Genomic DNA, 15000 nt, shown 5'->3' with positions numbered 1-15000 from the left:
TGAATGATAAAATGATCAAATCATATTCTGTTGATGTGAAACACAAAGATCAGAAAAAAAAAGTTGTCGGCTTGTCTATCTATTTTCTTCGGTTTGCCAGTTTTGAGCGTCGGGGAAATTTTGTCTTGCCACATTTGGCACGGGTGTCAATGGTTCCTCACTCCTTACTTAGAGTATGCACTTAGGATTTTTGTGGAAGATGTCATATTTGAGGAAGGTGGAAGAAGACACGGGTCTAGGACCAAGTTTATTCCAAACCTGTTTCGCTTAGAGCTTCTTCAGATGAGTGATGTTTATTCCTGACTAGGTCCTAGACCCGTGTCTTCTTCCACCTTCCTCAAACCTGTCACAATGTCTCAACAAGGTGTCATAATCTCCGTTCTGCTCCAGAAAGGAGCTTTAGAGGAAGTCTCGACTCCGGACCCAGGGTTCTACTTAAGGCTATTCCTAGTAGAAAAGACAATAGGGGGGTGGAGACCAGTCATCGATTTGTCTCCGCTTAACAAGTTCCTTTCCTTGACGAAGTTCCGAATGGACACCCCAGAGTCCGTAAGGGCGTCTATCAGGGAAGGGGACTTCATGGTGTCACTGGACCTCCAAGATGCCTATTTCCAAATACCAGTGCATCCCTCCTCCAGGAAATTCCTCAGAATCGTCCACAGGGGCAACACCTTCCAGTTCACCTGCCTATGCTTCGGACTTTCCACAGCACCCCAAGTCTTCACCAGAGTGTTCAAACTCGTTTCAGCGTGGTCCCACTCCAGGGGAATTCGCCTACTCCGTTACCTAGAAGATTGGCTGATCCTTGCACATTCCGCCCAGCTATGCCAAGAACTCCTGAGAATGGTCCTAACCTTCGTCCGGAAATTGGGCACCGTAGTAAACCCGGAGAAGTCAGATTTCTTACCAAAACAGAGAGTCACGTACCTGGGTATGGTCCTGGACTCCTCCCTAATGAAGTCCTTCTCAGTAGAAAAGATGATCCAGAATCTCACTTCTCTAGTTGCACAGGCACTATCGACCGGGTTCCCGACGGCGAAACAATGCCAAATCGTAGAGAGATTAATCCCCAGGAGCAGACAAAGAATGCGACCGCTACTGTGGCTCCTCAAGTCTCAGTGGGCCCCGCAAGAGGGAGAACCCCTACAACACATCTCCCTCACCGAAGAAGTCAAGGATTCTCTTCTCTGGTGGAAGGACCGTGCAACCTACTCGTGGGGATGCCCCTCGGCCCATCTCCCCCCGAAGTCCTCCTGTTCTCCGATGCCTCTAAGGAGGGCTGGGGAGCCCACCTCAACAACGATCACGTCAGGGGTTCCTGGTCCACAGTCGAGCGGAGAGCCCATATCAACTGGCTAGAGTTGAAAGCAGTACTCCTGGTTCTCCGTCACTTCAAAGATCAAGTCTTGGGGAAAGTAGTGGGCATAATGTCGGACAATTCCTCGGTAGTAGCCTACCTGAACAAGCAAGGGGGCACAGTCTCCCAGGACCTATGCCTTCTGACTATGGACATCCTCAATCTAGCCGAGAATCTCCAAGTGTCACTCAAAGCCCGCTACATCCCATGGAAGAGGAATGTCTGGGCGGACCACCTCAGCAGGAAGAATCAGATAATCAGCACAGAATGGTCCCTCCATCAAGAAGTAGCGAACTTCATCCTCAGCAAACGGGGCTCCCCTCTAGTGGACCTTTTCGCCACGAGATGGAATCACCAACTCCCAATATATTTCAGCCCTCTCCCGGATCCTCTGGCAGCAGGAGAAGACGCTCTTCTGCAAAGTTGGGACAACCTGGACACCTACACTTTCCCACCGTTTCCCTTGCTCCAGAAGGTACTCCAGAGAGCAAGAAACGCATCCAACCTTCGGATGACTTTCATCGCTCCTTGGTGGCCAGAAGCCCCATGGTTTCCAGACGCCCTCGATCTAACAGTAGAAGAGCAGCCTCTGGCCCTTCAGGGAAGACTAGACCTTCTACATCAACCCATCAACGGGGCTTGGCACAAGAACCCTTCAGCACTCAATCTTCACGCGTTCAGACTATGGTCCGGATCCTCCTAAAGAAGGGTTTTCCCAGAGAGGTGGCGGAGGACATGTCCGCTCCTATTCGCTCTTCCTCAGCTAACCTTTATCAAGGGAAATGGAATGCCTTTGCAGAATGGTGCCACTCCAGGAAAATAGTCCCAGATCAAGCCACCATTGCTGAGATCGCCTCCTTCTTCCACTTCCTCAGGAAGTCCAAGATCTCCCTCTCGGCAGTGCAAGGCTATAGGGCAGCGCTAAATCAGGTGTTTTCTCTGAAGGGAATGGACCTAGCCCTTTCACCGGAAATTTACATGCTCTTCAGGCACTTCAAAAGATCGTGTTCGTCTCTACTAAAGGTAAGCCGAAGCCCATCACTAACAATTCAATTTCTTACTGGATCAAGGAAGTCATCCGCAGAGCCTACGACATGAACCACACAGATTTTCCTAAAGCGAAAGCCCATGACCTGAGGGCAGTGGGGACCTCCCTAGTCTTCAGAAAGAATCTGTCAGTCAACCAGGTTCTTCAAGCAGGTATATGGAAGAGCCTGAATACATTCACTTCCTTTTACCTCAAAGAAGTTATGTGGGAATCTTTAGAGAACTTTTCTTTGGGCACCATAGTGGCCGCCCATGAAGTCCTGAAATGATATACCCGCCTGACAAACCTTGTGATTAATTTCATACCTGTCTCAGAGAATGGAGTATAGTGTGCGAGACTTGTGGTGGAGGGCAAGGCCCCCCTTGCCCCAATAGGGCCCCTTACTGAGGATAAGCGTTGCCCAGACCCACAGAGTGAGGATTTTAATTTAGCGGTAGAAATATTTGCGCTACGTGAAGTATCCTATTGTAAGGAGTACCTCAGGTTTGTATCAGGGAAAAATTAATTTTCCTGCGAAAATTAATTTTTTTTTTTAATGACAAGCCGCGGGCTTCGCCCTCCCCGACTTCGCCGGGGGCTTGCTGCGCAAACAGCGGCCTTCGGCCGCAGCGCTCCGCGCTCTAATCCCACGATAGGGATCCCGTGCTGGGGATCCCGTGTTGGGGTTCCGAGGCCGAGGCCGAACCCAAGGGACATTTTTTCCTGGTCAGTCCAAGGGAACATGGCGACCACTGAGGACTTGCGACCACTGAGGATTTGCAACCACTAAGGATTTGCAACCACTGAGGACTTGCGACCACTAAGGACTTGCGACCTTTGAGGACTTGTTACCTTGGAGGACTTGTTACCTTGGAGGACTTGTTACCTTGGAGGACTTGTTACCTTGGAGGACTTGTTACCTTGGAGGACTTATTACCTTGGAGGACTTATTACCTTGGAGGACTTATTATCTTGGAGGATTTATTACCTTGGAGGATTGACAACCTCGTAGGACTTGCAACTTCAGAGGACTTGCACCCTCGTAGGACTTACGACCTCGGAGGACTTGCAGCCTTGAAGGGCTTACAACTTCGGAGGACTTGCATCCTCGGAGGACTTGCATCCTCGGAGGACTTGCATCCTCGGAGGACTTGCACCCTCGGAGGACTTGCACCCTCGGAGGACTTGCACCCTCGGAGGACTTCCACCCTCGGAGGACTTCCACCCTCGGAGGACTTGCACCCTCGGAGGATTTGCACCCTGGGAGGACTTCCACCCTCGGAGGACTTGCACCCTCGGAGAACTTGCACCCTCGGAGAACTTACAGCTTCGAAAGGCTTACTGCCTCGGAGAACTTACGACCTCGGAGGACTTACAGACCTCCCTCTCCATGACATGTAACATTTTTAAAATGTGTCACCTTTGAAATGGTTTGATTTAATTTATTATTAGTAACGATGATCGCCCATGGCTCAACGATGATCATCCACTGCTCAACGATGATCGTCCATGGCTCAACGATGATCGTTCTTGACTCAACGATGATCGTCCATGGCTCAACGATGATCGTCCATTGCTCAACGATGATCGTTCACGGCTCAACGATCATCATCCACGGCTCAACGATGATCGTCCACGGCCCAACGATGATCGTCCACGGCTCAACGATGATCGTCCATGGCTCAACGATGATCGTTCTTGGCTCAACGATGATCGTTCTTGACTCAACTATGATCGTCCACGGCTCAACGATGATCGTCCACGGTTCAACGATGATGGTCCATGGCCTAACGATGATCATCCACGGCTCAACGATGATCGTCCACGGCTCAACTATGATTGTCCACGGCTCAACGATGATAATTCTTGACTCAACAACGCCCATGGCTCAACGATGATCGTTCTTGACTCAACGATGATCATCCACGGCTCAACGATGATCGTCCATTGCTCAACGATGATCGTTCACGGCTCAACGATAATCATCCACGGCTCAATGATGATCATCCACGGCCCAACGATGATCGTCCACGGCTCAACGATGATCGCCCACGGCTCAACGATGATAGTCCATAGCTCAACGACGATCGTTCTTGACTCAACGATGATCGTCCACGGCTCAACGATGATCGTCCACGGCTCAACGATGATCGTCCATGGCTCAACGATGATCGTCCACGGCTCAACGATGATCGTCCACGGCTCAACTATGATCGTCCATGGCTCAACGATGATCATTCTTGACTCAACGATGATCGTCCACGGCTCAACAATGATCGTTCTTGACCTTGACTGAACCATGATCATCCACGGCTCAACGATGATCATCCACGGCTCAACGATGATCGTCCACGGCTCAACGATGATTGTACACGGCTCAACGATGATCGTCCATGGCATGTAACATTTTTAAAATGTGTCACTTTTGTAATGGTTTAATTTTGTATATATATATATATATATATATATATATATATATATATATATGTATATATATATATATATATATATATAGACATGGACATAGACATAGACATGGGAAATGTCCCATGGCACCGGCTACGCCGTGGGTGCCTTGGCCTTCTTTAATTCTTGAGTTATTTCTTCTTTCTCCTTCTTCAATTCTTCTTTTTCTTGGAAAGTCCTTTCCCAAACCTTAAGGGGGACCGACACATCTGATTCCGATTCGTCGACGACATAGTCGTAATCAGGCAGGATCATTGCCGTTGCGGCTTCTTCACTAATATTGTAAGCTGAAGCAGGAATCTCAACGGATCACAATTCAGGTTCCTCTTCTGGAATTACCTGCTCGCTGTCGATACCTTCCACTAAAGACTCTCCCTCCCTAATGGATGGCATGTCCGAAAAAAAAATCTTTATATACCACGTTTGTCGGATTTTTCACCACACATTCACCATTGACCTTATGGTAACCTCGGAAGATAATTAATGAGTCCCAATTTGTAACCCTTGAACATGCCACATAGGGCTGTCCATGGGCAAAACAATCGGACGAATCCAACAATAACACACATTTGTCAAAAGTTTGCCCTTGCGACTTATTAATTGTCACAGCAAAACTTAATTTGAAGGGAAATTGTCTCATTTTCCAAGTGCAAGTCGAGCGAAGTAATCGGTGGGAAGCTCCTATGGCTTGGGAACTTGAAGATCTTCCAGGAGTACACATAATTTTTGTTATTTCGTAACATATTGTTGAATCCCAATATTTTCCTATGGAATCTCTTAATTGTGGCTGTTACTGAGTTTTTTTTTTTTTTTTTTGAGTGAGGCGTAAAGTTAAAAAAAAAACCTGTTTTTCCTTGAGTTTGCGGTTTTTTATATAATCATTGTATTTCTGATCGATGTAATACTTTTGGTATTCCTCGTGACAGCTTTTACCAACACTCTTAGTAAAATTCTTGTATCCAGTAAAATCTTGTTTCATAAACTTTTCCGATTCTTCCTCTTTAATTTCTTCGTCATAACCACCACTCAGTAAAATTCTTGTATCCTGCAAAATAATGTTTCATAAACTTTTCCGATTCTTCCTCTTTAATTTCTTCGTCGAAATCTATTATGAGATCGTACTCATGAATATTGTTGAACCCCATTATTTTCCTATGGAATCTCTTAATTGTGGATGTTACTGAGTTTTTTTTGAGTGAGGCGCAAAGTTGGGGAAACTTATTCTTGTGCTTCCTGCCCTTCGCTCGCGGCCAATCAATCGTCTCCGTTGCCGTGACGTCAGTGTTCTCGTCCAATCAGTCGTCTCCATTGCCGTGACGTCACCACTCGACCAATCAGTTATCTCCGTTGCCATGACGTCACCAGTCTCTCAGCCAATCAGAATCCTTACACAATGGGACATTTTTGCCGGATTTTGGAAGGTGGTCATAAAAACGCCAGGAAATTTTCAAAACTAATCTTGGCAATTGAGATTGTACTTGTTATTTGCATTTGGCGTTATTCTCTTACAGTGTAAATTAAAAAGAAATATACTTTGTGATTTATCAAGGGTGCACAATAGTTTCCTATAGTCAGGGTGCATGAAATATATATACAAGGTTTATTTAGATTTTTTGATGCATGACGATGCGTGATGGCTATTTGGAAATTCTAGCATCTTAGAGTAATACTGATCACTGGGTATGTGACAGTTATCTTAATATTAAACATTTCATGTGGATTTTTTTATACACGTAATTAAGAAGTAGGCGAGGAACTTACGTCAGGAGGCGCTGAGTAACTGCGGCCGAAGCCGTCACTTTGGCCTTATTATGCGCTTTGAGGACTGTAAAGTCAGATAATACCAGTCACTACTGGAATTTGGAGAGCAGTGCGGGATTCGAACCCACACCAGCGCACCTGTTTGATTATTTTTTACACAAAAGATGGACGTTTGAGCAAGGAAGTAGCTACAGTGAGCTTTTCTTCTTGAAGGTATAAATGTTGCTAAACACTTCAGTACTAGAAAACACGTGTTCTTGTTATCTCAAGTAGAACAACAGGGATCTGATTCTACGCCATCGCTTAGTACCGAGTTGCAATGTAGCATGCAAGGGCCATTATCTCTCCTCCCCCCCCCCCCCGCGGGGAAAACGTAATCAGATAACATGATCTTGTAATCGGACCATTTAGAGTCGAGGTCCTGAGCGTGTCGTCACTCTGCCAGCTTCTTCCGAAGTCGTCGTACAAAATTTCGGGAAAACATCACTGAAGTACCAACTCCTTCTTTAACGTAAGAAAAAAAAAATGATGATTTTTTTTATGTCTATTTATTTGTTTATTTGTTTTTTGATTGTTTATCTATTGGTTGACAGATTGATTACTTGATTGACTGATTACTTTATTTATTTATATGTTTACTTACGTATTCATTTATCTATTCATTTGTTTACTTATTCATCTATATATATATATATATATATATATATATATATATATATATATATATACATTATATATAAATATATATATATATATATATATTTGCGTGTACACACACACACACACACACACACACACACACACACACACACACACACACACACACACACACACACACACATATATATATATATATATATATATATATATATATATATATATATATATATATATACAATTACACTGAATGGTTCCCAGTGATCAATTAATATCTTTATTCAATCACAAAGCACTTTTAATTCCATGCCATCGCAGTCGAGACTGAAGAATCGCTCGATGGAAGCATCCGTTGGAAATTGAAACGTGGACGAGTCGAGGATTCGAACCCAGCTAACCCGTAACAAAGTTACAGTGACTTAAACCAATATGCTATCAAGAGAGATATAAGTTGAGTACGACTTTCTTATATTTGTATGGTCGAATTACATACACCTACACGAAATATCGCGTTCAACCCACCTCTGCTATGATAGTCCATTTAGCTAGTATGTGCACGTGGGAAAGTTTATACAATTACACTGAATGGTTCCCAGTGATCAATTAATATCTTTATTCAACCACAAATATAAGAAAGTACTCAACTTATATCTCTCTTGGTAGCGTATTGGTTTAAGTCACTGTAACTTTGTTAAGGGTTAGCTGAGTTTGAATCCTCGGCTCGTCCACGTTTCAATTTCCAACGGATGCCTCCATCGAGCGATTCTTCAGTCTCGACTGTGATGGCATGGAAATAAAAGTGATTTGTGGTTGAATAAAGATATTAAGTGATCACTGGGAACCATTCAGTGTAATTGTATAAACTTTCCCACGTGCACATACTAGCTAAATACATTATCATAGCGGACGTGGGTTGAACGCGATATTACGTGTAGATGTATGTAATTCGAGCATACAAATATAAGAAAGTCGTACTCAACTTATATCTTCTTGATAGCGTATTTGTTTAAGTCACTGTAACTTTGTTACGGGTTAGCTGGGTTCGAATCCTCGACTCGTCCACGTTTCAATTTCCAACGAATGCTTCCATCGAGCGATTCTTCAGTCTCGACTGCGATGGCATGGAATTAAAAGTGATTTGTGGTTGAATATATATATATATATATATATAAAAATATATATATATATATATATATATATGCACAAGTTTCGCAAATCACACGTGAATACACAAATTATGCTAAGCACCACAGTGAAAAGAAATTAGCATTTTGAATCCGAGAGCTTTCGTGATGTAATCACATCTTCAAGGTTTACATTCTCTTGTAATCCTTGAAATGTAATTATATCACGAAAGCGCTCGGATTCAAAATCTTAATTTCCTTTCACTGTGATGTTTAGCATTATATATATATATATATATATATATATATATATATATATACACATATATATATATATATATATATATACATATATATGTATATATAATTATACATATATATATATATATATATATATATATATATATATATGTATGTATGTATATATATACATGTGTGTGTGTGTATGTATACATATATATATTTCTATCGGTCATGACTCCAGGTTTTCCAGCGACCATAGGACACTCACCATGGCAACGCAATTGGCGAACGGATACCGGGTCACAGAAGTCGAGGACGAGCTGAAGGAAAGAGTGAGGAAGTTCTTCTCGTTGAGGAAGAGCGATTTGATTCGTCTGGATTCTCCAGGATGGCTTTTGCCTAAGCGCTTCCTCAAGTTCGCAGACAGACTCTACGGATTCAAGGTATATGAAGGAGAGGGAGGCTAAAGGTAGTATTCTTAAAAAAAAATCTTTCCTTATATAAATCCTTGGAAGGGAAAGATTTACGAGTATATAAGGGGAAAAAATAAGAATACCACCGTAAGAGTCTTAAGGTGGTATTCTTAAAAGAATTCTTTCCTTATATAAATCTTTACCTTCCAAAGATTTATATAAGGAAATAATTTTTTAAATGTACTACCGTAAGTGACCCGTTTTCTGTTTATAAATATATATTAGCTTAGTTGAAGGAAAACCAACCTGGTTATCGTCACTTTTGTTCTCAACTTATTTGATTTTTACATATTTTTTTACCTATATCTTTATCTATTGTTTGTTTATTTATTTATTAACTTATTCATCTATTTTATCCATCTATCTATTTATTCATCTGTTTGTTTACTTATCTATCTGAATATCTATTTATGTCATCTATCTATTAACGTTTTCGCTTATTTGATTGCTTATATCTTTATTAATTTATTTATTAATTTATCTATTTATTTATATATTTATTCGTTCATTTACATCTATCTATTCATTCATTTACCTATTGATTAATTAATTGATTTATTAATGTATCTATCAATCTATTAACTAATTCATTTTGCAAGGGAAGGGCTAAGGTAAAGAAAACAATGCAGTAGAAATTGTCTGTCATTTAAACGTTCTCTTTATCTACAGAGACATGACAGAATTGAATAGACACGAAGAGAAATCGTTTAATTTATTGAACAAGCAAATCATACAATCAAAGTGCTTATAAATGGTCACAATGTGAATAACTAAAACTTGGTTGACATCCCCTTTGCTTTTTTCAATGCAAGGACCCTTCTAGGGGTTCTAGTGATAAGTGCACGAATATCTTGAGTGATTTCTTCTCACATTTCCCGTAGTAATCCTAAGAGTTCGGGCTTTGAAGATGGCTTTCTATTCTTTTAGCAAAGTTGTCGATCTAATATGCCCCAGAGCTGTTCAATAGGGTTCATATCTGGGGACTGACTTGGCCATGGAAGTTTCCTGATCCCATTTTGGCTCAACCAATTTTGTGTTGCTTGAGCAGTGTGACAAGGAGCTCCATCTTCCATAAATAAGAAGACATTTTTACTCATTCTACCACTGGAGAATATTGGAATGAGTCCTTCCTTTAACATAGAAAAATATTTGCCTAAATTATGTTTCCTTGACACTCCACAAGCTCTGATCGACCATCACTCCAAATTCCATTCCACACCATTATTGAAATGTCCCCATGTTTCATGGTTGGCTGAACTCTTGACTACACATTCTCCAGACCCACATTCTTCCATTGTCAGAAAATGATGCGAATTGTGACTCAGAGAAAATTACAGTGCTCTAAAAGGCCACAGGTCTCTCCACCATCTGAACAGCCCAATCCATCCTGCGCTTGATATTGGCCGGGCGAAGGAATGGTTTCCTTCTTGCAGCTCTGCCATAGTAACCCAGCTTGTGGAGATACCTGACAGCTGTTCTGGGACTGACATCAGCTTGTGTTGCTATGTCAGAGGCCTTGCAACGTGGGTCCTCTTCGAAATTTCTTTTGACAAGACGCAAGGTTCTTTCTGAGGGCCGGGACGACCTGAATGAGGTTTTGTGCCCTTCTTGCCATCTCTGGTGAATTTTACGATCACTCTATTAACAATAGAAAGGGGTATCGACAGATTTTCAGATATTTTGCGTTGACTAAGTTCACCTTCATGTTGACCTACAATACGACATCGCTGAAATTCAGATAGGTCTACTGCTCCTTTGGTTTGTGGCATGCTTGATTAATCTTGTATGTAATCTGAAACATAAATATAGGTAAATATAACATATTAGGTAAATTGAATAAAATCAAGCATTAAATAAGAGCAAAAGTGTATTTTTCTTGGCGTCTATTTAATTCTGTCATGTCTGTGTATTTCGTTCGCTTGCTTAAATGCTCAGCATAAAATATCAGGCCTTGCCATGGATTAAGAGGTTTTCTGTTGGCAGTCTTTGCCATTTTATGTCCATCATAAATGCATACCTTATTTATGAGCAAGTATTATCTTTAGTACACCACAAAACTGGAAATTGCTATGATAAGTCAGTTCTCCCTTCTCCTTCAGTCTTATTTTCTGATTACTCTCTAGTTGCCAGACTCCATAATAGTCCATTCTATTGTATATACATTAACCTAAAACCAATGAAGATGAATCTGATATCTACCAGGGATCTTCCTGAGAGTAGGGGGGTGGGGAGCAATTGGAAGAGAAAGGAGTATGTACTAAGTACGCATTTCCTGTACATTGTCAACACCGACAAACTGAACGAAAGTTTTACACGATTTGCAGTTCAAGAAAGATGACGTCATAATCATGACGTGGCCCAAGTGTGGCACCAAGTGGATGCAGGAGATCATCTGGACCATGAGGAACAACCCCAACTTCGACAACCCCGCCGCCAAGACTTCCGTCCACTTGAGGTGTCCCTTTATGGAGTGAGTATCGCTACTACTACTACTACAACTGTTACTACTTCTACTACTACTAGTACTATTTACAGCTGCTAAAGAATATGATAACTGCAAAAATAAAACGAAATGATAATAATACACATACATACATACCTGAATGGAATCGTCATTGACGGCGCATGTCAATCAAATGATTTCGACAATCGCTCCGGGATCACAACGGCGAAAGTCCATCAAGGATTCGTACCTGCTTCACCACTGGCTATGAGTTGAGCTTAATTCTCCGTAAAATTAAGTTAGAACGGCAGTTAGCAGTCGACTTAGTTCTTCGGACGTTAGATCAACTTCGAAGTCGGAGAATTTTAGAGGTCCTTCAGCTCAGCCGATAGAGATTTGGACTAGCGTCACGCAAGGCCCCGGTTCGAATACCGGGGCCACTGTCGGAATTATCTGATACGTACATACATACATCAATACATGTATACATGCATACACACACAGACACACACACACACACATATATATGTATGTATATATATATATATACATATTTATATGTATATATATGTATATATATATATACATCTATATATGTATACATATGTATATATATATATATATATGTATGTATGTATGCATACAGAGATATACTCAAATACATATATACATGCATGCATACGTACATGCATACTCACATACATGATTATATGCGAGCATATATATATATATATATATATATGTATATACATATATATATATATATATAAACAGACATAGATGCATATATACATATATACATACATGCGTAAATACATGCATACATACATACAAATATATATATATATATATATATACACATATATATATGCATATATAAATATATATACACATATATATATATATATACATATATATATATATATATATATATATATATATATGTGTGTGTGTGTGTGTGTGTGTGTGTGTGTGTGTGTGTGTGTGTGTGTGTGTATACATACATGCATGCATACTTGCATACACACATACATACCGGTATATGTATGAATAGATATATAAATAAATACATGCATGCGTGCATACATGCGTACATACATGTATGCATACATACATATATACATACATGCATGCATACGTACATGCATACACACATACATACATATGTCCAATGGCCCCATACAGGAGGGGCCATTGGACGTCGCCCACCCATTTTAGCTCCTTGCGGATGAAGTGCCATCCCTGTACCGCCGCCACACTCCCTACATCAGAAGCAATGAAGTAAGACACAGTACATCCAGGGCCTGACAGCTAAGGCTGGCTTACTCCCACTGATTCATTACATGGCGACCCTTTCCCCATTCCCCCTCATCCACTTATGAAGATGTATGTACCAGTGACCATCTCAGGAGATCTTTCGAAAAAAGAAAAAGAAAAAAGAAAAAAAATACACACACACACACACACACACACACACACACACACACACACACACACACACTCACACACACACACACACACACACACACACACACACACACACACACACACACACACACACACACACACACACACACACACACACACACACACACACACACACACACACACACACATAAACATATATATATATATATATATATATATATATATATATATATATATATATATATATATATATATCCGTCTGGGGTATTGGCTGTTCAACTTATACATGGATGGGGTAGTGCGAGAGGTAAATGCAAGGGTAGTGGGTCAGGGATTGGAGATGGTTAAAGAAAATGGAGAAAAGTGGGAGGTGAGCCAGCTGTTGTTTGGGGATAACACTGTGCTTGTGGCAGGATCGGAGGAGGGATTGAGGAAGATGGTGACAGAGTTTGGGAGAGTATGTGATAGAAGAAAGCTAAAGATAAATGTGAATAAAAGTAAGGTGATGAGATGTACAAGGGGTGAAAATGGCAGTAAACTGGAAGTGAGCATAAAGGGAGAACGACTGGAGGAAGAAGATAGTTTTAGATACTTGGGTGCAAATGTGGCAGGAAAAGGTGGAGTGAGGGTGGAGGTAGAATGTAGATTGAGAGAAGCAAGTAAATGCCTTGGTGGATTGAAAAGTGTAATGAGGAATAGACATTTGGGAATGGATGCTAAGAGGAGACTGTATGAAGGAGTGATTGTGCCAACAGCACTGTATGGGGCAGAAACATGGAACATAAGAGAGGAAGAGAGAAGGAGTTTGAATGTGTTTGAGATGAGGTGTCTGAGAAGTATGATGGGGGTTACTAGGCTGGATAGAGTGAGAAATGAGGAGGTGAGGAGGAGAACAGGGGTGGAAAGGGAATTGGGAGATAGGGTTGATGAAAGAGTATTAGGATGGTTTGGACACATGGAAAGAATGAGTGAAGAAAGACTAGTAAAAGAGGTATGGAAGGCAGATGTGGAGGGAATGAACATGAGGGGACGTCCTAGGATGAGGTGGATGGATGGGGTGAAGGGGGCTTTTGGGAAGAGGGGAATGTCTGTTGAGGAAGGACGGGAGAGGACAGAAGACAGGGGTGAATGGAGAATGGTTGTATATGGACGTTGCTGTGATGCATGAGGTGGAATGGGCGGAGGGATGGGGGATGAGGTAGTATGTGTGAGCAAAATTTGACGCACCCCGAAGGGATTTCTCCCCGTCTTCTCCTTTTCTGCATGGGGGGACGGAGAGGGGGGTCGCCGATTTAATGAAGCGGCCTTGCTGTGGATGTGTTGTGTCTTGCGACACTGCTTCTGACCCAGGGCAGTGGACAAGGTGCAGGGATGACCCGTCATCCAGGAGGTGCTAAGATAAGAGGGAGGGTGGAGGGGGTGTGGAGTGTATTTAGGGATGGAATGGGTGGGAATGATTTTATGCCTTTGTTTTTTGGCCACCTCCCTTGTAAGGGGGAAAAGCCTTCTGTATATATATATATACAGTATATATATATATATATATATATATATATGTATATATATATATATATATATATATGTATATATATATACAGTATATATATATATATATATATATATATAATATATACATATATATATATATATATATATATATATACAGTATACATACATATACCAAAGGCTTTTTCCCCCTACACGGGGGGTAGCCAAAAAGAAAAAGGTATAGAAATCACTCCCACCCATTCCATTTCCTATATGTTCCACTCTCCTCCGCCCTCCTCCCTCCCTCTTATCTTGGTACCTCCTGGATGACGGGTCATCCCTGCATCCTGTCCACTGCCCTGGGTCAGAAGCAGTGTCGCAAGACAGCACATCCACAGCAAGGCCGCTTCATAAATTCGGGAACCCCCCCCCCTCGCCGTCCCCTCACGCAGAAAGGGAGAAGACGGGGAGAAATCCCTTCGGGCTGCGTCAATTTTTTTCTCATACATACTTCCTCACCCCCCATCCCCCAC

The 15000-nt window shown here is 41.7% G+C and overlaps 1 protein-coding gene across 3 annotated transcripts in view; it reads left to right on the top strand.

Annotated features, from left to right (window-relative positions):
• The window catches only part of LOC143024330 (sulfotransferase 1A1-like), a 26792-nt gene that overhangs the window by 708 nt on the left and 11084 nt on the right, over window positions 1–15000 (top strand). The window contains exons 1-3 of one of the 3 annotated variants that reach the window (XM_076183124.1): window positions 6987–7122; window positions 8877–9078; window positions 11433–11578. In XM_076183124.1, coding sequence (XP_076039239.1) covers window positions 8905–9078; window positions 11433–11578 — 320 coding nt within the window. In that variant the 5' untranslated portion in view covers window positions 6987–7122; window positions 8877–8904. Of the gene's footprint in view, window positions 1–6986; window positions 7123–8876; window positions 9079–11432; window positions 11579–15000 lie in introns of those variants that run through there. The other 2 variants (XM_076183127.1, XM_076183126.1) reach the window with 2 other exon arrangements.

This window comes from Oratosquilla oratoria, chromosome 4, assembly GCF_046742065.1.
Source record: "Oratosquilla oratoria isolate Oo_2021 chromosome 4, ASM4674206v1, whole genome shotgun sequence".
Classification (NCBI taxonomy): Eukaryota; Metazoa; Arthropoda; class Malacostraca; order Stomatopoda; family Squillidae; genus Oratosquilla; species Oratosquilla oratoria.
The sequence above is the reverse complement of the archived record's forward strand: the minus strand, read 5'-3'. Positions and strand labels throughout refer to the sequence as shown.